Source organism: Equus quagga, chromosome 5 (genome assembly GCF_021613505.1).
Source record: "Equus quagga isolate Etosha38 chromosome 5, UCLA_HA_Equagga_1.0, whole genome shotgun sequence".
In the NCBI taxonomy this organism is placed as follows: Eukaryota; Metazoa; Chordata; class Mammalia; order Perissodactyla; family Equidae; genus Equus; species Equus quagga.
In genome coordinates, this window is record NC_060271.1 from 29,822,833 (window position 1) to 29,846,828 (window position 23,996).

Consider the following 23,996-nt stretch of genomic DNA (forward strand, 5'->3'; position numbering starts at 1 on the left):
TTTCAAAAAGAGAATGTTTATTACTTATTTTCCTCATTAGAAACTCCTTTACAGCAACAGAAAGGAAAGCACAAGACTTCTCAGCAGACATGCAGCCAGCACACCCACCGCCACTGGCCAGAGGCTGAGATGAAGGCCACGGTCCGACCCACACAAACACAGCACAGACTTTCACAGGAGCTCCTGGATCCTCGTGCCAAGGACAGCTCGTGTCAGGCCCACAACAAACACAGGGGCCGATACCAAGGAGGTCTGGGGGCCAGGCCACGGTGTGCAGGAGCTGGGCAGGGAAAGGAAGCCCTCCCCACATTCTGGTGGAGACCCTACACATCCACCCCACCCCTCACCCAGGCACTTGTGTCTTTGTGTTTGATTCAAACGCTCGGTTAGGTAAGTAGATCTGAAACAATGGGGTGTGTTTCCTGGGCTGGTGAAACCTGCTCCATCCATCACCAGTGAGTGACAAGCTCAGCAAAGCCAGGCCTGGGAGGCACCTCAGGCTGGCAGAGGTGCCGGCAGCTCTGCTGGGTTCAGGAGGCTGGGGGTCCCGGGTGGAAGGGAGACTCTGAAGACAGGCCACCGCTGGCCTGTCCCGACCGGGATCGGGGTGTCAGGGAAGGGCAGCGGGGCGCTGCGGACTTTGGTTTTGTTTCACCCCATGAACCAGCAGACTTCGAGAACTTGTACTTCCACGGAACTCGGCAGCGAGATGGCTCGCAGGGCATGGAGGCGCATGCCAGCTCCGCGTGGAAAGCCACCAGATGGCTTGTTATGAAACACATTTTGGTCAGAAAATAGCTGGGGTTTTTGGTTCCTGGGAAGACAATAAAGCTAGAAAAAAAGGTGTGAGTTCTGAGGGGCCCAGGGAGAAGGCAGCTTTGGCATCAGATCTGGGCTCCACCCCTTCCAGCTTACCCCTCAGGTCCTCATCTGTAAAATGGCAACAAAATATCCTTAGACGAGTCGATGGGTTAGGTTTCACACATTATCCCAGGAGGTACGGGAGCCGGGGCTCAGGGACACTCACACACAGACACACAGACGGATGAATGGGCACAACCTCGTCCGTATAGGGGAGGAAGGGAGTGGTAGGGGATCTGAAGGAGGGCAGTCACACAGAGATGATCCCCACCATCCCAGGGAGACTCTGGGAGTCTGTGGGCAGCCAGTTTCATGGCTCTGAGCACTGACGGGGACCATCTAGTGGGACTCTGGGCCCCTTCCCGCAGAGGAAGGGCAGAAAGAAAGCTCTGAGCAGGGCAGTGCCGTCGCGGGCCCGGGGGCCACAATGCTGTGAGTGTGTTAAAGTGCCAGCTACGTGTTGTCTTTGGTCAGGGGCTGCTCCTCTATTGCTGACAGCCCCCAGGTCCAGGGGCTCCAGCCTGGGCCTGCGGGGTCCCTGCCCGAGGACGTGGTCCTCTCCTGAGGCTGCGGTGCCCTCCCACACTCAAAGATGACAGAAGAGAATGGTCTGACTATGTTCAGTCAGCAGCAGGGGCACCTCCAGGGAAATCCAGGTCCTTGGAGAGAGAAGGAACAAGGAATGCTTTGGTCACTGTCCTGACACCCATAGCAGAGCGCAGCCTGCTCAAGAGATGGGAGGAAGCTGGTTATGACACTGTGCTCGTGCCTGACACAAAACCAGCTTCCAAGTTGAACCAGGAGTCACTGAATAAATACTCAAGGCATCTTTCAGTCCTTAGAGAAAGAGTGGGCTTGAAACAAATGTCTCCTTCCCCTGCTGGATCGGCCTCAGCTTTGGTCTACAGGCTGACGCTGCAGCTGACGGACTGAAGACGGTGCCTGGGGGGCCTGGAGCGGCCCCCCACCACAGGTGGCTTTGGTCTGTCACCGGGCCCTCAGAAGCTGAAGAGGTCGTCCTGTTCAGCGCCGCTGCTGTCAGGCTTGTCCCAGTCGACAGGTGAGAGGCACTGTGTGTAATGGATGTCCTGTGCTGTCAGTCCAGTGTCCAGGACCTGAGGGTTCGTCCGAGACTGGGCAAGCCTGGAAAGCAGAGTTGTGTGAGCCAAGGCCCCAAGCCAGGAGCTGGCAGGGGCCTGAGGACACAGGCCAGCCTGGCCAGCCCCAGGGTCAGAAGCAAGAGGGCACGGGTGGGGAAATGCCAGGACACAGGGCCAGAGAAGAAGGTCCCGGATGTCAGGAGACGCAGAGCCTCTGACCAGGGAGCCCACCCTGGAGGGTCAACCAGCTCAGAAAACTGTGGCGCAGACAGTGGCACTCCCACCACAGAGAGAGGCCAGGGCACCACCCCGTCCACGGCCCCACCAGGAACGAGGAGGAAAGGCAGCGCTGGCCAGGGCAGGGAGGGGGCAGTGAGGGAGGGAGACAGCGCAGCCACGGGGAGGCTGCCGGCTGCAACCAGGTTCACCGCAGTACTGCTCAAAAAATAAACTCACTGAGCGAGGCAACCTAAATGCCCCAAGACGAGGGGAAGAGTGAAGGAAGTCACAGCCCACGCCCTTAGGAGAAAGTGAGGCAGTCGATGCACGAGCTGCTCACATGGGGATTTTCAGAGAGAGACACTCCTGCTAAGTCAGTGTTAAGTGAAAATCAGGAGCCCAGGTGCAAATACGACGAGCTGATCAACCCACAACAACGTACATGCATAGGATCAGCCTGAGTGAAGCCCCAGAGTCTGGGCCGGGGGACTGTGGGGAGGTGTTATTTCCTGTTTAACGCTTTGCTGATTTTCGAAGTTGTTAAAACCAAGCGCACTCGCTCCTTGAGTCTCTGCAGACAGGAGCTTGTCTTCAAACACGGGAGCTGGAGGCCGCCGGGGAAGCAGGGAAGATGGTACAAAGCATGTCTCTGCTGCCGTGAAGGGGCCACGCGTGCGGCCCCCACCTCCCGGGGCTGACCGATGGGCTTCTACCAGGACCCGGCGGGAAGGGGTCGGGGAGACGAGAGGGGGCTGTAGGGGGCTGCTGAGGGTCCCAGGGAGAAAGGAGGCCTGACTGACCGGGGCCCAGCACTCGGACCCCTGAGCTGCCCAGGCCTCCACTCAGCTGCAGCCTTCTTGGTGGCACGTCCCCAAGGTGGAGGTGGCCATGGTTACAGGGAAAATAGGGAAATGCCACCACCCTCAGACTAGATCAAGAGCTCTCCTCACTGTGGCCTGACATTCCTCCCCCGTGGGCTTAATTAAGCACTGCCTTCTCCCTGCCCCTTTCCAGAAATGCAAAACCTCTGGAGGGAACAAAGCCTGTGAAAAAGCCAGTTTGTGAAGACTCCACTAAGTGTAGGCAGAGGAAACCAACCTGAGCTGCCGTGTGTTTAGTTTGGCTCAGGCTGCTCCGGCAGCCAGAAGAACTGTTTCTGATTCCACAGCAAGAAATTTTCAGCAGACCCGGCCAACCCCAGATAGTGAGCTCCCCATCCCTGGAAGTATTCGAGTTGAGATTTTTGCTCTGGAGAAGGTCAGAGTTCATGTTCTCAGGCATGGCAAAGGGCCCGGGAGACCAGCCCACGAAGGCCAGGCCTCCTTCCCCAGCACAAGGAGCTCGGCTCATTACCTTGAAAATGCTTCGTCCAGGCCATCATCCAGCTCCTTGGGAAAAAGAAAGCGGGAGATGTGAACCCTCGGGGGCCCGTGCTCACAGCCGGCCTGTCCCAGCTCCGGGGAAGCTACAAGGACTCAGGTGACAAGCGTAGGAGTCTGGCGGGTGCCTGGAGGAATGGGCACAGGTAGGCCTCCCGCCTGGCCACTGCCACCAGCATATCACCACCCACGGACCCAAACCTGGGATGTGGGGCGGGAGAGAGGGCACTTCACAGGGAGTCTGGAGACTGGGGTGGGTTCAGTCCCCAGCTCTGCCACCACTCAAGTGACATCTCGGGCAAGTCACTGCTCCTCTTTAAGACTCAGCTTTTCCTTTTGTAAAATGAGGGGGTTGGACCTGGATGATTTCTATAGCTTTCAAATTCCAAGAGGAAGAGGGCGAGGAAGGAAGTGTCTCGCTTTCAGACGCTTCCAAAATCCTAGCCAAAATTCTAAGCTCAAGAGGGATAACCGATGGCAGGGACCCACAGCCTAGGTGGGGGAAAAAATTGGCAAGACTCTAACAGGCCAGCCCGGTGGCATGATGGTTAGGTTCACAGGCTCTGCTTTGGTGGTCTGAGGTTTGTGGGTTCGGATCCCGGGTGTAGACCTACACACCGCTCATCAAACCATGCTGTGGCAGCGCCCAACATACAAAGCGGAGGAAGACTGGAACAGATGTTAGCTCAGGGACAATCTTCCTCACCAGAAAAAAAAAAAAAAAAGGGGGCAAGACTCTTTCCACAGCCTTCCTGGGAGGATGGACAGGGGGCAAGAGTGCTTCCTAGACAGCAGAGAACAGGCTCTTGGCCCCTGCTCGGCGGACACTGGCTGGCCCCTAACAGGCAGCAGGATCTGACAGTTTTTCAAGTCCCTCGACATTCCAGATTTTTTAAAATTAAAGAGACATGACAAGGAAAGTAATGTGTGATTCTGTAATGGATCCTGGACCAGAAAAAGGACATTGGAGGGACAAGTGGAGAAATGAGAATAAGGTCTGGAGATTACATAATAGTGTCATATCAATGTTAACGATTTTAATCATTGTAATGTGGTTATGTAAGACGTAAACATTTGGGGAATCTGGATGAAAGGCGAACAGGAAATTTTTGCACTGTTTTTGTAACTTTTTTATAAGTCTGAAATTATTTCCAAGTGAAAAATTAAAAGAAATTTTTAATAGAAAAAAATCAGGTTCCTCTGGGAGATTCTGCAGGTAAGGGTCCTCCTCCTCCCTGAGAAGATGAAAAAGCTGAGACACAGAGAGGTCAGGGGGCTTGCCCTGAGTCACAGAGCGAGTCAGGGGCCTATGGCCGAGCCGACTGCTTGAGTCTCAGGCTCCAAATTCAGAGGGTGGAGGGGGGAGGGCCAGCAGGAGCAAACTGCCTGCCCCGAGAACAAAGGAGCCTTTGGCTGGTCCTGCGCTGGGCAGAGCTGCGGATGCTCAGGCAAGAGGCCGGGCATTGTGAGGAGACAGCTGTGCTGGGAGCCAAGCCTGCTGGGGACACAGACCTGGGTTCAAAGGGGACATTGTTCATCCCTCTACCATGGGCCTGAGCGCTGCTGGACGGGGTCTGGCCTTCCCAGAGGCCTGCGAGTCACGGGCCCCAGGGCTTGAATGCCGAGCAGCCTCAGGCCTCATCCAGGGATCAGGCGGAGGCTCGCTGGATCCCCGTGGGGTCCCCAGGCCACATGACCACTCACCCAGACCACACTGCTGCTGTTCAAGGCCTGAGGTCGAGGTGTCTCGTCCATGTTAGTGGTGTTAGCGCTGACTGTGGACAGCGGGGCCTTGGCTGTCTCTTCCAAGTCCAGCAGGTTCCCAGTGGCAACCACTGTGAGGGGTTGGGTCAGGTGTGTCAGGGGGAGAGGAGCCCACTGGCTCCCGGTCTCACCTCCCAGCCCCACCCTGGAGCCTTCTGGGCTGTCGGGGTCCTGACTCCCTCCTGGGGCGTGGCCTTTTCCAGGCCCATCAGCCAGCCCATCCAGATCCCCACTCGGGCCCCTCCCAAAGCAGCTGGACAGCTGCCCACAGGGTGAGACTCTCTTCCCCACTAAGGGTTTGGGTGGGAACTCTCAAATTCACAACAGGTGTTAAGTTTTTTAAGCGCTCACAAGAGCGGATGTAAAGTGTACAGAGAGATGTATACACATAGGGACATATCCGGAAGAACACGCACCAAAATGAGTAATCTTTTCCCTTTATCTACATTTTCTAATTTATCTATGACCAACATGTATCATTCATTTAGCAACAAAACAAACACAAAAAACCAAGAGGTTGCCCCAGCCGAGGAGGGAGTGGGGCCCTCTGGAGGAAAGGCAGACCCCACACCACGCAGCTGAATCCAGCCCCGCCCCCTGCCCAAGACTCACGGCTCTTCAACGACGGGGTGCTGTCGCAGCGGCCCCCACCCAGGACGTCCCCGCCCTCTTGGCTGGCTTTCTCCCTCTTCTCCTTCTCTGTGGGACCAAGCACAGCACATTGGAGCCCCCGACCCCAGCGCTCGGTCCACAGCAATCACTGGGCAGGGGGAGGCTGTGGCCAAGCGCAGGGGGCAGGTGCTAGGCCGCCAGCGGGGGGAGGAACTCTGAGATTCATTTAATCCTCACAAGCACCCTGCAGGGCAAAGCTGTTCCCATTTCTTCAGAGGGGGCAACTGAGAGTCAGAGGGGTGAGGGGACCTGCCCAAAGTCATAAACCAAGCAGGTGATGGAGCTGGGGGTCAGTCCAGCCTGACTCCAGGGCCTTCACCATCCACTCCCCACCCCGCCCCACCCTGCTCTGCCAGCCTTCCGCGGCCCCCTCTACACCTCCACCCGCCCACAGTGTCCGGGAACAAGACTCGCCTTCCTTGGACACCTGCCAAAACTCGAAGGCGACTTTGAAGGCTTGGGCTACGGTGAGGGTGACAGCCTGGGCCTGAAAAACAGGAAACGGAGTTGGGGGGGTGTGTACAGTGCCAGGCAGGTAACAGCAAGTCTCAACTGGAGGCCGGGGCTCCAGGCCAGGCCCGCCCCGGCGCAGCCCAAGGCTGTGGAATGCCTGATGCACGCAGGCAGAGGCCTGGTCCCTCCCAGGTCCCCGAAGCAGCCTGGGGTGTAATGAGGCCGCACCCTCCTCAGGCAGCTGGGGCTCCATCTTTACTACCTGTAGCCCAGCCAGGGTTCCCCACCCTCATTCCAGCCCCCACCTTCGCAATGACTGTTCACCTCCACTGTTTTTCCTTCCCTTTGGGCCTCCCTAAATTCAATAACTGTGAGGCTTACTTCCTCCAAGAAGCCCTCCCTGATTACCTGAGGACTCCACACAGTAATTTAGCCCTTGGAATTAGAGATCGGAAAAGCCTGCCCACTGCCTGAATGAGCCCCAGGCAGAGGCAAAGGTTAGACTCTTAGTACTATGCAGGGTTGGAGGGCTTATAACTGGGTCCCAAAAGGGAGTAGGAGGCATACACCTTTCCTGGCAGGAGCAAGACGTCAACGAGTACCCATGGCAGAGGACCAAAACCACTTAGTGCCGTAACCCACCTGTAAGGAGGGGCCACCCCTTGGCCCTTCATCCCCGGGGAACTCCCATCCACCCCTTCAAACCCAATTCCAATGTCACGACCTCTCATGTCACCAGCTCTGGGCTCCTACAGCCACACCTCCCTCTCTCTGGCATCATGCATATGAAAGTGTCATCAGCTCACATGCCCATGGCACCCCATCTGGGTGCTCCCTGAAGGCAGGAATCGAGTCTAAACACCCCTGATTCGCAGAGCAGGCCGAAGCCCGCCACAGGGGCAACCGCCAGGCTGAACTGCATCTGCCCAAGGTGGTCCTCACGCTCCAGCCAGGACCTACCCCAGCCCGCACTCAACCCACCCCTTCCTCTCTCGGACTCCAGCTCAGGGTTCATCGGCCAGGAACTGGAGTGGAAGTCCCAGAGCTCAGGGCTGTAGCCCGAAGCGACGTCTAGTTTCCTCCTGACAGTCCAGCCAGGGAGAAAGCACCAGACTCTCTCAAGAGCCCAAGTTCAGGCCTAACCAGCCTCCGCCGCACCCACTTCCACTCCACCAGACAACTTGACTTAATTGAGAAATGAATTCGTGGCTACTGCCTTTAAAACTCTTTTTATTTTTTAAATGTAAAAATCCCTAAACAAGCTGACTGATCTGTGCCAATTAAACTTCACAAAGTATAAAATCTCATTTGAATGTCTCCATCATTTACATTTTTGATGGAAGTACGGGCGCTTTATGGCAAAACTTAAATATGGTAATTAAGTATGAAACTCTTCACAGCTGTTTACAATTTCAGCTGTCACGTCTGAATCAGGTTTAATAGACCCAGTTACCATTGAGAATTGTCCATGAACTAAAAATACGGGCTAATTACCAGCTGGAGTCAGATCACTATACACCCAAGCAAGGGCTGGTCACCCAACGTGGCAGGGAGATGGAAACACCATTATTTTTGCCTCCAGAAAATCGGGGGGGGGGGGGGGGGCCCAAGCCTGATACCGTTTTTGCATAAATCTGCTTGTTCATTTGCATACATTCCCATCGTCTCGCCCTGAAGTCCCGAGCCGCAAGTTAAACCAAATAACCAAATATAACCCAAGATGTGGATGTGCAGGTGGCTGCAAGCCCGGGCTGGGCAGGGCCTGGGGGGGCGGGCCGCTCTCTGGGACGGCTGCAGGAATCCGGGCAGCCCTAGACGGAAGGGCTGCTTGGGCCTGCTCCCCGGGAAGTCTTCCTTCCTTCAGTCCACAGGCCGGATGCCTCCCTCTCCTCTGACCGCCTCTGGCCTCTGGATCTGTCTTATTACCAGGACCAGGTTCGACGTCGCTCAGTTTTTTGTGTCCCTGTCTTGTTCCCAGTAACCAGGCCATTAGCTCCTCAAAGGGAGCAGGTCTAGCTTAGGGCTCCAGACCTGGACGAGGACTCCCAGACCCCAGATCGCAGCTCGGTACTCAGACCAAGTCGGGCCACATGTCTCCTACGGCCCCACTGCCTGAGAAGCATAAATCCTTGCCCAGGAGGATTACCCGAGGAATGCCAATGGCCGCGTGAGGGAGAACAGCTCGGCCCCACCCTGCAGTTCACCTGCACGGCAACCCCAGCTCCCTGTCAACGCAGCCACAGCACCTTCACTTCAGAGCCCAGAGGCAGGAGGCGCTGAGGCCTCCCAGGAGCGCAGGCGGAAACGGTTCTTTGTAGAGAAGCTTCTCCTGGCTGTGCCAGCGGGAGCCACTGGGGAGCGGAGGCCTGGTGGATGTGCTGCCCGAGCTGAGCAGAACTGGTGGGTGACCCAGAAAGGGCCCCCTTCACCCCCCACCCTGGGTGGCTCACAGGCTTCTTGCTCATTCAGGCAGCCAGGCAAGGATGGGTGAAGACATGGAGACGTGGGTCCCTGGCTGAAAGGAGGGAGGGCTCTGCCAACACCCAGATGCAGGCTCTCCTGCAGGCCGACTGCGCCACCCAGGCTCCAGTGACATCCGCGTCCTCCACCACCATCATACCATTTAATCTGGCACCTCTGCGTCCTCGCACGCGCTAACTCCTGGGCAGCACTGCTCTCACCACCCACCCCCTTTCTCTCAGCCTGGCAAACTCCTCCTACTCATCCCGCAAAGCAGTTCACAACGGCTCCTTCTCTGGGAAGTCTTGCTGACCTCCAGCGAGACTTAATAACCTCCACCCTAGAACCGAGCCCCTTGCATTCCAGCTGTTGAATCCCGACCGCCACCGTCTCTGTGTCTCCACGGCTGATCCCAGGGGCCCAGTGTCCAACACAGGGCCCAGCCCAGGACAGGCAGCAGCAAACACCTGTGGCAGGACCGGCCAGCAGGTGAGCTGCAGGACCAGGGGCGTTCCGCCTTCTGCCTCCTCCTCAGGAATGTCCACCAAGCCTGAGAATCTTGGGTCTCTACCATGGCCAGGCCACAAGGCCATCAACACACTGCCAGCCTGGGCTTGCCTGAGGCCTCAGGGGACACAAGAACAGGACCCTCGCATCGGCTGGTCTATTTACACGGCCCTGGGCCGGGCTCTCTCCAAGGGGCTTCGCCAGGGCTCCCTGAAGTGGGGAGGCCAGGTGGGAAAGGGTGGAGAAGGATAGGCCGCGATCCGGCCAGCCAGCCCCTGACCGCAGAAGAGAATGTGACAAGAAAAGTGGCCCACGAGTGAGCCTACGTGTCCAGCAGGAGCCCTGCCCTCTGCCCGATCGGGGCTCAGCTGGCAGTGACAGGGCTGGCTTCCTCAGCAACCGACCTCTTGTTCAAGCCTGTCTGAAGTCTGCTGGCCCCGGGCCAGGCCTCCCTTAGGCGCGGGGTCAGCATCTGCTCTCTCTTACCCCAACCTCCCCACCCCAGAGGAAGCCTCTGTGCCTTGGGAGCCCTCCCAGCCGGGGCCCCCTCGGCAGCAATGGCCCTGGGCCAGCTGCCCTGCCAGCGCCTGCTCTGGCCAGTGGGTAGGAAGAGACCAACAATAGGGACACAATGAACTTGTATTTTTAAGTCTGTGTGGCCTCATATGAGACAAAGCCAACAGTCACCATCTGTGGGAACAAGGCTGTTACGGGAGAGAAGCCACCACAGCTCAGAGACCTAGGGCATCATGAAGCCCTGAGTGAGTGGCCAGTGACACTGCCTCTGCAGGAAAGAAGCAAGGTGCACAGAAGCAACCAGGGCTTTTCAGAACAGTCCTGGAGGTCACTGAGCTGACCTCCTCACTCTGCTGATGGGCACGCAGCCCAGAGAAGGAGAGGGTCTTATCCACAGTCACACAGCTTCTAGAGCCCGAGACGGTCTCCTCCTCTAAGACTTGTGGTAGGCTGAACCGTGGCTAAGATGCCCACAACCTAACCCCTGGAACCTATGAGCACTACCTTACGTGGCAAAAGGGACTTTGCAGACGTGATTAAGTCAAGGACTATGAGATGGGGGATTATCCTGGCTTACCCAGGGACCCAGTCACAAGGGGCCTTATGAGAGGGAGGCCGGAGGGGGAGAGTCAGAAATAGCAACGTGACGAAGCAGAGAAGGGGATGGGAAGAGGCTGGCTCTGAAGTTGGAGAGGGGGCCCTGAGGGGTAGCAGGAAGCCTGGGGGCCACGTACAGACTGTGAGGTCCCTGATGTGTCCTTGTGATGGGGGAAGGGAGAGGATCCTGTCTCCTTGGCCCCAAGGACCACAGGGCACGGGGACTGGGGCTCTGAGCTCCACATACAGAGGTTAACGGAGGCCAATACCAAATCAATAAACGTCAGGAAGCTCCTCGCAGCAGGATGCTCAGACCGCGGGGGCCTCACAAACGAAAGCTCCCACACCAAAGGTGGACTCACTCCACCGCCCGCCCCAGAGGCCACTGAGGTGCCCGCTTGTCAGCCAGATGTGGTCGGGGGTGGCCTGGAAACGGGGCAAGGAGCTTCTGGCCCCTCACAGTCACGCAGGGAGGGGAGGCAACCTGCATGTAAACCCTCACCCTGCCTGGCTGGCTGTGCCATCTTCAGGAGACAGCTGAGCTCCGTGAGGCTGGTTCCTCATTAAACATAAGAATAAAAACAACGAAGAGAGTACCAGCCCCGCCTTGGCAGAGCTGTTGTGAGGGTTAAAGGAAAAGCTACCTTATAAGCCTACCACTGAAACCGGCACATAGTAGGGACCCAAAAATGGCCACTCCTCTCCTGCCTGGCCACAGCAAGCCAGGGCCTCGGAGGGCTCTCACCCTTGTCTTCCACCTGGGACCCCCAAACACCAGTCCCAAAGACTAGTCCCTACAAGGCCCTGCACCCCCAGATCATACTATTGACAGGAGACTCCCCAAAATCACAAATACAACTAATCACTTTACAGAAAGGAAGGCGCCCAAGGCACTGACTGGGGACATGGGCTCTTCACTGCCCACAGGCCAGGCAGACAGCCCACTCTGACTGTGGCCCTACTTGGAGCCCTCAGTTCCCAGCACCCACTTCGGGTTCCCAGGGATTTCACACTTTTCTTTAAGTGACTGTCACCTTTGGGTCCTGCCTCCCCGATGAGAGAGGGCCCCCAAAGGCAGGGCTGCCAAGGCAGGGCTCAAGCCACTCCAGCCCCAGCCTCCCCACTGACCATTTTCCGTTTGGTGCAGAGGAAGGCGTGGCACTCAAGGTTCTCGCTGTGCTGGCTCTGGGCGATGTATGCAAACACTTTATCATGCATCTTGTCCGCTGTGCAGTAGGAGATCCTGCAGGCAAGTGGGAAGTGTCACCAGACCCAGGCACAGGGGCCTGATTATATCCAGGATGGCCCATAGGGCATCTCCCCTGAGATCTAGAGAGCCTGCTATCGCCCCCACCAGGGCGAGACTCGGCAGAGACAGCCTTGGCCTCTGGGCTGGTGTCCCGGGCGCTCTACGGGGGCGCCCAGGTGAGACTGGAAGGAGTGGAGGTAAAGGCTGGAGGAAGGACACCGTCCCCCTCTACTGAGCCACCCCAAAATAGTAATATAGCTGAGTCCTGACTGTATACCGGGTGATGCGCCAAGAGCTTTCTAGACATCACCTCATTTAATTCTCCAAGCTGCCCTCTGAGAGAGGTCCGATTGTTATCCCCACTTTTCTGATGAGAAAACTGAGGTTAACTATCTCAGACCACCAAGTGAGCAGCAGAGCTGAGACCTGAACTCACCTGCAGACTCCAGGGGCTGTAACCACCGCCGCACTGCCTCTTAAAGGACCAGCTGGAAGGGGACACAGGACACTGCCCCCACTGCTGCCCTTCCCCCGGCCTCCCTCTCCCCTACCTGCCATCTGATCAGGCCTCTTTCCAGAAGTCAGAGAAGTGCCAGTCCCATCTCTCCCAGGGTGACTGGGAGAGACAAGTTCTCCTGGGGCTGCCGCCAGCGGTGGCGGAGCTGGGAGGAGGGTGGGGGGTATGTGAAGATGGCCAGACCGGGAACCCCAGTGGATGCAGGAGGGAGACACAGCGGCTCCCTCCTCTTGGAATGCCTGCCTCCGCTTGTCTGATCCCTCCCCACTACCTCCAGTCATCCTGAGAACCTCAATCAGGAGAGGGGCTGGCAGCCTGGAGGTGGGACAGGAGCTCAGCAGCCTCCCTTACCCTGCGTGGGCCCACCATCAATCACAGGCATTGACATAGGGATCGGCACCACTTAAGACCCCCAGGTGGGCAGAGGGCGGGAGTGCTGGCTCCCCAGCTGCCTCTTCTCCACCTCAGGGGATCCAGCCTCCTGCCACCTCCCCTGGGAGGCCTTCCCAGGTTTCCCCAGGCAGGCCCCTCCTTCTCTGCCCTCTTGGGAAATGCTTGAACTTGATCTCCTATTTCTCTCCTCCACTCCATCCTAGACAGGAAGCTCCTTAAGGGCAGGGGCTGGGTCTGATCCCTCACCTAACACAGACCCCAGCAGAGTAGGTACTCAGAAAACGCTGGTTAAAGGAGGCAGGTGGAATCACAAGGTGACAGGAAGACACCAGCCAGAAACTCTAAAACCATCCCCAACACACATCCACCCAGCCCCAGTACTGGCCAGTGCTCCAGACGGCTGAGCCCCCCTGCCTGTAGACAAAGTAAGTGGGTGAAGGGATGCTTGACAGCCTGGGGCCCACTGCACAGAACTCCGGCCTCAGTGTCCTGGTCCCAGCTACTACTTTACCATAAGGCCTTACACAATTCCCTCTCTAGGCCTCAGCTTCTCCATCTGTGAAACGGACCTGGGCCGTCCCCTCCAGCTCTGAAATCCTACAACGGACCAGCCAAGTGAGAGGTGGGGATAGCCTGACACTCCAGGGTTGGCCCCTGCCTCCCTGTGGAAGGGTCCCCCAACCCCTGCTACAGAGCATAGATACTATAGATACCGTCTGGCCGCAGACTTTGCCTGAGGCCTCCCTGGACGCCTGGCCAGATGTCCAGGGCTGAGCTGCTGCATTGACAGCGGAAGGAAAAGGCAGTGACTCTGCAGCTCTCTGCTCCAAGTCTGACTCAGCAGCAGGCTGGGGGGCAGGGGGTTCCCCAGTTGATCAGGCCTCAGCTGCCAGCTGCAATTAGTGATGAGGACAGTGGCAACTGCCACCTAACCAAGTGTTCCCTGTGAGCCAGGCACCGTGCACCCAATGCTTCGTAACAGCACACCAAGGCAGGATCTGCTCCCATCCCATTTACAGATGAGGACAGAGGTTCCCAGGGTGCCCCGACAGGAAGTGGTGGAACCTAGATTCAGACAGGGCATGCCCCCACTGCCCCAGTGGCAGAGTGGATGTGGGCGATGCTGGGCCTACCTGTAGATGGACACGTTCTCAATGAGCTGTTTGGTGGTGTTGTCAGTCAGGATAATCCCCCGTGGAGACACCTTGAGAGTCACCTTCTGCAGCTTCTTTCCGCTGGCCTTGGCCTTGGGGCAGACATGGGTCAGAGGGGCCTGCCTGCCTCACCTGGGACCCACCTGCGTGGGCTACACCTAACTGTCTACGCCCAATGGGAGGCCCACGTGAGGTCTCAGCGCAGGTTCCTGGCAGGCGCAGTGGGAAGACAATTCGGCCAGCGGCCTCCGCTAATAAAGGCACAGACAGCTGCTGCTCCCAGAGCACCTGCTCTCCGCCAAGCACTGGACCTCGAGCCATCCTCACAGCAGAACGGCTTCTCCCCAGGAGGAGACGGACTCAGAGAGGTTGAGGGACTTGCCCAAGGACACACAGCTAGGAGGGACCTCAGACTCTGAGCACAAGCCAGCAGGATGGGGACTCTCTGCTCCACCCACTGCCCCTGCCAGGGCCTGAGCTGAGGGGTCTAAGGCCACCACAGGAGATGGATTTATAGGGCCCATGCTCCCTCGCAGCAGGGGAGGGGGAACAGTCTCTGGTGGGCTACCTTGTCCCTCAAGCCACAGGGCGAGTGGTTGGGTAACAGCAACCTCCCATTACCCCTCCCTGGCACCGATAAGTGACCCACACTTAGGCAGGGGCCTGAGTTAGAAGAGGAGAGGCTGGGAGAGGCCATGGATACAACAGCTGGAGAGGACAGTGACCCTGAGCCTGCAAGCCCAACGGCCCCCTCTCCCAGAATCCCTAAGCTGGATGCAAGGGATCCCAAGCAGAGGCGGCTCAGACACACCCAATAGGGGCAATAAGCAGGGGACAAGAGGCACCCTGGGAAGAAGCCGGTCTTGTCACACGCTCCCCACCCCCGCCCCATCCTGACTGGGGCTCACCGTGGCCACGATCCTCTTGACAGCGGCAGCCGACAGCTCCTCGCCCTTGGGCTGCTCCACCAGCGTCATGCCCAGGTACTTGAGGGTGAATAGCATCCCCTCGAGCAGTGTCTCCCGGGTGTCCGTCCAGTTCTCAGGCAGCTCTGGGCAGGACGACAGGCCCTCAGACCCTGCTGGGCAGGCCCGCCACAGCAACAGCTCTCACCAGCCCCCTGCCTAGGAAGACCCAGCAAGGGGCACTGGGGTCCCACCCATCTACTGTTATTATTTTTTTTTCCTGAAGAAGATTCGCCCTGAGCTAACATCTGTGCCAATCTTCCTCTATTTTGTATGTGGGTCACGGCCACGGCATGGCCACCAACAAGTCATATAGGTCTGTGCCCGGGAACCAAACCCAGGCCACTGAAGCGGAGCACACTGAACTTAACCACTAGGCCACGGGGCCAGCCACCATTATTTTTATTTTTAATAAGAGGCTAACATTTTCCAGTACACGCCAAGCACTGTGCTAAGAAGCTTTACATAAAACATTCTCATTAATCCTCACGAGAACCTATGAGGCAGACACTTCTACTATACCCACTTACAAAGACACTCAGGTACATAGAGGCACAATGACATAATCAAGTCCTCAGGGCCAGCAAGTTCAAGAGCCAAGATCGAACTCATATTTTCAAATCCAAAGCCCAAACTTTTCACTTCAATGCTAACACTTGCTGGGGGAGAACCATGCCATTTTCGTACTGAATCTTCAGTGCAATCCTGTGAGGTGGATATTATCCCCACTTTACAGATTAGGAAACTGAGGCTCAGAGAGGTGAAGTCATCAGACAAAGGCCACATACAATGAGTGAAGGGTTGGAGTCAGAATTCAAACCCGGGTGGTTCGCACAGCCCCAGCCTGCTCTGCTTTCCTCCATCTGTATAGTGACAGAGGCCAAGAGGTAAGGAGGAGGGCGACCCAGAAACAGCCAGCAGCCTAAGGAGAGTCGGGGTGGGGTAAAGGCCAGTGGCGAAGGGGGGAGTTGATTTCTCAAATAGTATCACACAAAGGCAATCTGAATCCAGCAGACCCAGGTTTGAATCCTAGCTCTGCCTCCCACCACCTGCACGGTCTCAGGGAAGTCCCCTCCCCACTTTGAGACTAATAGTGCCTGGGCTGCAGCAATGACACAGAGCAGGGCCCATGGGAAGGGTCCTCTGGAAACTCTGACCACAACTGAGGTCAGGAAGGTTGGGAAAGGAGGGGATGAGCCAGCTCTATGGTGGGGAAACAGATCAGGAGGGAGAGTTGGAATGAGGCCCCCACTCACCCCAACCACGTGAGAGGGCCCCGAGCAGGCAGAGGGACGGGAGGGGAAGCGTGGTTTTCACCAGTGGCGGTGGTTTTAACCATCCCCAGGGCTCCTCCCCAGGAGCAGAGGCCCAGGGGCACCAGATCACTCAGCTGGGAAGCAGTGAGGCCAGAGCGAGAAGGAAGGTCTCCAGAGATCCCTCCAAGGCCCATCACCAGGACGAATAAGCTCCCCACACTCGTGTGTTAGGAGCCTCTGCCCGTCCCTCATGATCCTCTCTCAGATGTTATGGACTTATCTGTCCAATGGAAACTGCTCTTCAGCCTCACATACAATCTTGGATACAGCAGGATCCAGACAAGCCAGGGCCAGCCTCCCTAGACCATTTCCTGGGAGCGGAGATGGGAGAAGTCTGGTGCCTGCCCTGCCTCCTTCACTGGCTCTGAGGGAAGAGCCACAGGAGGACAGTCTAGGACCGGGCATCGCTGGTCCCAGGGCAGGAGAGGCCCTGGCAGGGCTATGGGCTCCCCCTCCCAGGCACGGCCTGACTCAGGGGCTCCTGCGCTGTGGGGAGCGGGAACCAGGGCCCAGGGGACAGCACCACGTCCTCTACCCACTCGGGGCCTGTGCTGCTCCCTCCCAGATTCTGTCCTACAGCCCTCGGCCTCCAGTGGCTCTGCCGCCTCCTCCACGAGCCAGGAGGAGTCTCAGACACCGACTTCTCTCTCTCTGGATTGGACTCGAGCAAGTCACTGTCCCTCTCCGAGCCGTTTCCTCTTCTGAAAAAGAATGGGGTGTGTGTTTGAGAGGGATGAGTCATACAAGAACTTACAGGTGTACCCGGTCCCCCTGGACTGAGATCCAGGTGAGCAGGGACTCATTGCTTGGTCATCCCGAGCCCGGCATGCAGCTGGCACTCAATATTTGCTGAGTGAAGGAGTGATCTTGACAACCCCAAGGCTTCTTTCGGGCCTACAACGCCTCCAACCCGATCCTCAGCTCTGGCCCCTGGCCCTCCAACCCTCGCCCTCGGGCCTCCACCTAACAGGAGGCCCAGCTCCTGCTGAGAGAATCCCAAAGTGACCCCATTCGCTGCCTCACCAACCACGAGCCTGTTTCATTTGATCCTCCGGAAAGAATCAGGAAGTCCCTGAGTTGTCCTAGTCCCAGGCTGGGTGACGGGGGCCCCAAAGCAACTCAGACACAGGCCTTGCTCTCAGGGAAACCGAGAATACCACCACCGCCATCAGGGCACAAACAGAGCTACCACGGAACGAGGGCGCAATCGTAACAAAGCATCAGCTCTCAGCTTTGCCACGCAGCTGCCTTGCAAGCAGGCATTCCTTCACTCTCATTTCACATATGAGTAAACAGGCTCAAAGGACAAGCAATTTGTCAGATTAGTTGTCTGTCTGACGCTGAAGCCCAAGCTCCTGACCATTAGGCAACACTACCTTCCCATGAGGCAACCTACCTTAACTCTAGCAAAGGGTCGGGGAAAAGTTCTTGGAGCCAGAGGTATTTCCCCCGACAATTCCCAATTCCTGAGGCTCCCCTTCCATAGGTCAAGTCACCCAGACCACCACTTTCAACCCAAGACCCATCTAAGCAAGGACGGCCACCTACGTGCTGCCCAGCTACTTGCCTGTGTCCTTGGCAGCCATCGCTAATCAATTGTGGCTTGATTCCCTCTGATTGACAGGCTTTGGACCGTTTCTCAACACAAGGCTCTGGGCAGGCAATACCAATCAATCCCGGGGCAGCCTGTTCATCTCATTATCCATCGCTGCCCTAGGCGGACAGCCTTCCTCCCCCCATTTTCGTGTCCCCACTCTCCCATTGTCTCCGGCTCAGCCCTTTCCTGGCCCCTTTCCAAAGCCACTTCCGCTCCCTCCGTTCCAAACACCCTCTGCTTACCAGGGTCACGGATGACCTCTTTGCTGTCAAAACATTCCCCAGTCCTCCAGACCTCTGAAATGCTCGGCATTTTTCTGCATTCCTCCTTCCCTGGCTGACCTTTCTCCTATCCTGTAGCCTCCTGGAAGAGGGCCCTGATAGACTGGTTGCTACTCATCAGCCTCGGAGACCCTCTGCCCAAGCCCCTCACTTGACAGATGATGAAATTGAGACCCAGAGAAGGATGGGACTTGTGTAAAGTCACACAGCCAGTCAGAGCCCCCCCAGATCCTCTACAGGCAATTCCCACAATGACTGTTGGGGAGTTACAAGTTCCCCTGTCTCCTCTCCCACAACACCCCTGCACACACACACATGCACACACATGCATGCACACACACACACAACAGGAGCTCCAACCACGCAGACCTTCTTCCTCATGATGCAATTTTTACTCTCCCACTTCTGTGCCTTTGCTCAAGTAGTTCCTTTCCGCCCAGTGCCCTTCCCTTCATTTGATTAAACACCCTCCCATCCAGCGTCCTCCAGGAAGCCTTCTTTGAGGCAGTATAGCCTAGTGGTTAAGAACAAGGGCCTTAATCCTAGAAGCCCAGTTCTGACACTGAGCGATCTTGATCTTCCCTGAGCCTCAGTTTTCTCATCGATGTAAAAGGGGAAACAAAAGTCGCTGGCTCACAGGGCTGTTCTGACTCGGATGAGATAATAAAATGAGATAATGAGATGATAAAATGTAACTCACTGAGCAGAGGGGCCCGCCCAGCAGGTGCTCAGTGAACGGGCCCCATGCCTCCTGTCAGCGGGTTGCCTGCGCCTCTCTTGAACACGGATTCCCTTCTCTTCCTCCCGCAGCCACATCCCCCATCAGCAAGCAGCTGCCTACTGTGTGTCTTCCCCTCGAAGGACGCCCAGTCCTGTCTGCCTCCCCCAGGAACTGTATCGAGAGGGTGCCCTCCTGCCAATGCTGCTGTCCTGCCTCGTCCTACTTCTCCCTGGTCCCTGAATCCCCACCACCCCGTCCTCCCAGGCCCGGCCGAGATCCTCCTCTCCCTCCAGGGAACCCTGCCTGCCTCGCTCTGTTCCTGTACGTCTGCGCGTGACTCATCTCTTCAGTGAGGTGTAAGGTCTCTCGGGTCCCATGGCCTCCCCGCAGCAACCAGCACCGGGGAGCACGTGGCACAGACACGGCGGGTTTTCTACCGCGCCCACCCTGCTCACCATCTCGTCATCACAGATAAGCTGGAAGCCACATACTCCTCCTCAGGAAGAGCCGGCACTCCAGGAAGAGCTCCCAGAGGCCACCAGGCAAATACAGGCCTGAGTCCACAGCCCTGTTCCGGTCCTGCTTATTTTTGGCCTTGTGGTGGGTAATGACTGTGCTATTTTAACTTCGCAGTTTTATAGATGACCTGCTGTCAGAGTTAGCTGGGGACAGACCATACGCCCCATGTAACTTGCAGCCACGAACACGTGCTCTTTCCTTGTTAAGGCCCCTGCCCGGGATTCAGAGCTGGGCGGGGGGCCAGTGCCTTCTGCTGCCTGGGAGACCCGGCCTGGCTGGTGTCTGGAACCTCAGAGCCGCAGCCAAAACCACGGGCTGGCGGGGACCTCTGCCCAGGGCCCTGGCCTCCAGCCTCCTCCAGCGTGGCGGGGAGATGGCCTCAGAAGACAGAGGGATAACATCTCAGAAGGGGACTCAAGCCCTGCAGGGACCTGGGTGGCTGCTTCTCTGGGCCACAGTCTTTGTATCTAACAAATGAGTTCAGTCCCTCAGCAGCATCGTCGGAAAAAGGTTCAGCATGTGAAAAGTGCTGGGCAAATTTCAGAAGTTGTTAAGATTATCAAAAGAAAATAATTTAAAAGATGACAACAGCAGCAGCTACTATTTCCTAAGCACCTATTTACACTGCAAGAGAAAAATACGCTGTCGAGGTTAAAGCGATGGGGCCTGGAGACGGGCTGAGGAGTTCACCGTCACTCCCCCTCCCTGGTCCTCGCTTTCCTCACTTTAAAATGGGGGCAGTAACAGTAGCCCCCCATGGGGTTGTTGTGAGGATGAAATGAGTTCACACATGAGGCGGGCTCAGACCCGCGCCTGGGGCACACCAAGTGCCACTGACGTGTGAGTGAGGGTCACCACCAAGGGTCAGGTGCAAAGAGCTTTCACGCGTGCACGGCTGTTTGCAGTATTTTATGAGAAGAGTCAAGGATATGTTAGCATCCCCACGACGCAGCTAAAGGAGCTCAGAGGAGTCTGGCCACGGCTCGGAAGTGACAGTGCTGGGCCTCGAATCAGTGTCCTGTACCCACTCCCACAGCCCACGTCCCTCCCCATGCAAGGCAGGGTGCCGGCTCGGGATCTCCAGAAGGGGCGGGTGTCCTGCCCTCCGGGGATGCCTGAAAGGAGAGTCTGGCTCACCCTCAGTGGGCAGTGGGTGACCTGACTCCTTCAAAGCCACATGCCCCCCTCAGCCGCCAGACTGTGCGAAGCAGAGTCCCAACCTCCAGTTAAACACTGTCTGCACTTGCTGTTCCCTCTGGCTGGAGCGCTGTTCCCAGATTCCTCCCTCCTTGTATTCATAAGCCTTCCAAGTCACCTTCTCTGAATCCCTGCGCAGACGCTATCAGTGGCTCACCATCAGTCCCTCGGTGGGTACCATTTGCACACGCCACTCTCTGCCGGCAGCTGGCGATGCTGATGCCCTGCAGACTGGGGCGTGGACAGCTCCCATCCCAGCAGCCCTGCACCCACCACTGATGGGAACTGCTCCTCGAACAGAGTAACTGAAGACCATGTCTACACCACCTCCCAGAGTCCCCTGCGAGGGCACACCCATTGCCCACAGTGATAACCGGCTTCATACTGTCCACTTTCTAGACTTCCTTCTTCTCCCTTCTCCTGATGATATTTCCTGGGATCTCTTCCCAAATACATGACTTGTACTCAGATCCTTGTCTCAGCATCTGCTTCTAGAAGAACCCAAACGAAGATGCCACCCTAAGAAGCTGTCCCATCATTTCCTCAGCCAGCTCTCTCTCTCTTCATAGCGTCACCAGCACCACACTCATGCCCCCCACGGGCACCCTGGTCATTTGGTCCCTCTTCCACCAGCCTGACCGTTCTCTGGACTCCCCCACGCCTCCATCACGGCCTGACACTTAGTCAGTCCAATAAGGATGACGGTTATTATAATATCTTTATTATAAGTATCATAAATAAGGAGGACGAGGTCCTCTGTCCCCCGCCCACCACCATGAACCAGCTTGACTGGAACCTGCACCTCCTATTTCTTTAGCCATCCTCAGTGGGTTCTCTGACAGACTGGCAGAGGCCTCGAGGGAGCCCGAGGGTCAGAGGACTCCAGTACCTCTGGAAAGAAGGGTGCTGAGGGACCAGGGTGAGCCACCCTTCCAAGCAGCTGGAAGAAAGGAAAATCCCTGGCCAGGAACGAGATAAAATATTGATGGTTCCTTTCAAGAGATGGGAAAAAGGCCACATGTGGGAGAGAGAGAGCCCTCTTTCGAGGTCAGGACTAAGTAAGAGAGGGGGCCATGAGGTTCAGTGCAAAGATGCCTGGGGTGCTGGCTTTGCTGGGTGACCTCGAGCAAGTGACCTCCCTTCTCTGGGCTTCAGTTTCTCCACAAATAAAACGATTATACTAATCCCAGCCAAGGACCCTGAAAGGCGAGGAGCAGGTCACAGCCAAAGCAGGTGTCAACTCTAACCTTAACTCCACTGGTTTCAATCTGGCACCAAAACTCAACCACAGAGTTCAGACCTTGAGCCCAAGGTCTGGCTGGGACACCACCCAGGGCCAGGCTGCTCCTGCACCCCCAACCTGGACACACCTCAGAGCTTCCCGCTGTGCCCTGTGGCCACCACTGTCCTCAGGGGCTGCCAGTCCAGCCTGGGGTGGGGCCTACCCCCAGCTCCTCCTCCTCCCAGGGCCAGAGTCCGTGAGGCACCCCGACAAGGCCCCTGGGCTGGGGATTTGGAGCCTCTCAGAGGCTCTGTGCCGGGGCCAGTGACTCCACTTCCCTGAGCCCTGCTTCCTTTATCGCTCAAATGGGTCTGACAAGAATCCCTGCGCTGTCACCTCACCTCACAGGAGCAAAGGAGACAACAGAAGCAAAAGCACTGTGGAAAACGTAAAGTGACAAAAGCAGCACTGAACTCTTTCTCTGGGCCAGGAAAACACTATTTCATTCACACACAAAAATCAGAGACGGAAACTACTGTTATTTACAATTTACACATGAGGAAACCGAGACAATGACAAGGGACAGAAGGACAGGCGGGGACCAGACCCAGATCATGCTGGGTCCTGAAGGCTCAGGACAGCTCTCTGGGGGCCCGCAGGGGCAGGGGGCTCTCTTCTCCTTTCCTCTGCAGGTGGAGACAGGCTCTGAGCCTCCAAACTTGTTCCACCACTAACTGTCATGTCGAAGGTCCACATGACAGAAATGGGCGCGGGGGACAAGGAAACCACCAATCAGGTGACAGGAGGAAGCATTATTACCAATAACCTTCTCAAGACCCCTGCCAGGTTAGAATTTCTCTCCCCATTTTGCAGATGAGGAAACTGAGGATCAGAAAGGGTAAGTGACTTGTCCAAGATCAAAGCAGGCGGGAGAAACTCCTCTCCAACATCCAAGCGGGCTGCCTCTCCCCCTTCCCCAGCTTCACAGGAGCTTCCAAGCTTCCCTCCCTTGCCCAGGGCCCCCTCCCTCCCTCATCCCAGGAGAAAACTGCAGGGTTCCCCCCCTGGAACAGACCATCATTCTCCGAAGTCCTGGGCAAATCCCACAAATATTTAAAAGGGCTATTTTGGAAGCCAACAAGGGAGGGAAATGGTGCATCCCTGGCCTGGCCCAGGCCTAATGGGTCTCTGACCCCACCCCCACCCGCAGGCACCAGCCCAAGCTCCCAGTGCCAGCCGTGGTTCAGGAGGCGGCCACAGCTGGAACAGCAGAGCCAGGCAAGAGGAGGGGCAGGGCGGGCTCTCTGGCCCAGACACGCTGGCACTCCCGGCCGAGGGAACTCGGGCTCCCCTGGCGGAGCCCTGGAAGGCGAAGAAGGAAGGGGGGGTGGGGTGCTTTTCTGGTGGGTGAGAGGCCAGGTCAGAGGTGGTGGGCAGGGGGTGGGGACGGTGCAGGAGCTCTGACTCCACGTCCCCCAGGAAGGTGTGTGTGACCCCAGGCAAGCCACTTGGTTTCCCCTCGTGAAAAAGGAGGGACTCGGGCTGGGTTTCTCAGGCCTCAGGGGAAGGTGCCAGGTGACTGATTCCCTGAGAGTAACTCGAGAAGGGGAGAGGAGGGGGGCCGGGTGAGGCTCCTCCCAGCCTCCCAGACGCCCCTGCCACTCGCCTGGGCGCCCGGGGACTTCGGAAGCCCAAGAGGAAAAATGCGAGAGAAAACAGGTTTCAAAAACAGCCGAGACGCCAGCCTCGCCACCTGGACCCGGCCAGAGTTAGAGACGCAGGGATCTAGATGGCCCGATGTGCGGTACTTCCTGAGACCCCAGGCTCAGCCTCGCCCCCAACTTCAAGTAGACACCTACGAACCCAGGCTCACACCTGAGTCGGTTTCCGGGCGCCTGAGAGGCTTAGACCGACCTCGTGGGTTGACTGCGGGGACGGGGCAAGTGGGCTCCCGCCGGCCGCTGACCTAGCGGCTGGGGCGCAGGGGTGCGGGGATGGGGGCATCTTCCCAAGCCCCTGCGCCCCCCGCCGCCGGCACAGACGCGGAGCTCCTGCCTCCCCCGGCTGCCCAGGGCGGCGAGGTGGGGAGGTGCTGAGGTCGCACAGGTCCCTTCTCCTTACCTGCAACCCCTCCGCCTGCCACCTGCCCCTGGAGACCCCCAGCTTTCGGCCCCCTCCCCAGCTGCACAGAGCAGGGGCGGGACGAGGAGCAAGACCTGACCCCCGGTGCCCGCCGCCGCGCGCCCGTCAGGCCCCGCCTCTCCCCGGGCGCCCGCGGGAGGCCCGCCGCGCGGTCCGACCCCCGTCCGGCCCCGGCCCGCGGAGGGCGCGCGCACA

The 23,996-nt window shown here is 57.5% G+C and overlaps 2 protein-coding genes across 8 annotated transcripts in view; one reads left to right on the forward strand and one right to left on the reverse strand.

Moving 5' to 3' along the window:
- Nucleotides 1-23,996, reverse strand: part of LDLRAP1 (low density lipoprotein receptor adaptor protein 1) — a 24,180-nt gene continuing 184 nt past the window's right edge. Inside the window, exons 1-9 of one of the 5 annotated variants that reach the window (XM_046661519.1) lie at nt 19,177-19,378; nt 14,750-14,892; nt 13,821-13,933; nt 11,657-11,771; nt 6,410-6,482; nt 5,936-6,022; nt 5,264-5,394; nt 3,534-3,568; nt 1-2,004 (exon numbers count right to left, since the gene is read on the reverse strand). In XM_046661519.1, the coding sequence (XP_046517475.1) occupies nt 1,860-2,004; nt 3,534-3,568; nt 5,264-5,394; nt 5,936-6,022; nt 6,410-6,482; nt 11,657-11,771; nt 13,821-13,933; nt 14,750-14,845 (795 nt within the window). In that variant the 5' untranslated portion in view covers nt 14,846-14,892; nt 19,177-19,378 and the 3' untranslated portion in view covers nt 1-1,859. Of the gene's footprint in view, nt 2,005-3,533; nt 3,569-5,263; nt 5,395-5,935; nt 6,023-6,409; nt 6,483-11,656; nt 11,772-13,820; nt 13,934-14,749; nt 14,893-16,876; nt 17,091-17,145; nt 17,616-17,689; nt 17,834-19,176; nt 19,379-23,996 lie in introns of those variants that run through there. The other 4 variants (XM_046661516.1, XM_046661518.1, XM_046661517.1 and 1 more) reach the window with 4 other exon arrangements.
- Nucleotides 21,047-23,996, forward strand: part of LOC124239486 (uncharacterized) — a 9,123-nt gene continuing 6,173 nt past the window's right edge. For 2 of the 3 annotated variants that reach the window (XR_006888641.1, XR_006888642.1), the window contains exon 1: nt 21,047-23,506. Coding sequence is in view for 1 of the 3 variants with exons in the window: in XM_046661520.1 (XP_046517476.1) it covers nt 23,363-23,463 (101 nt within the window). In the remaining 2 variants the exon portion in view is untranslated. The remainder of the gene's footprint in view (nt 23,507-23,996) is intronic. The other variant, XM_046661520.1, reaches the window with a different exon arrangement.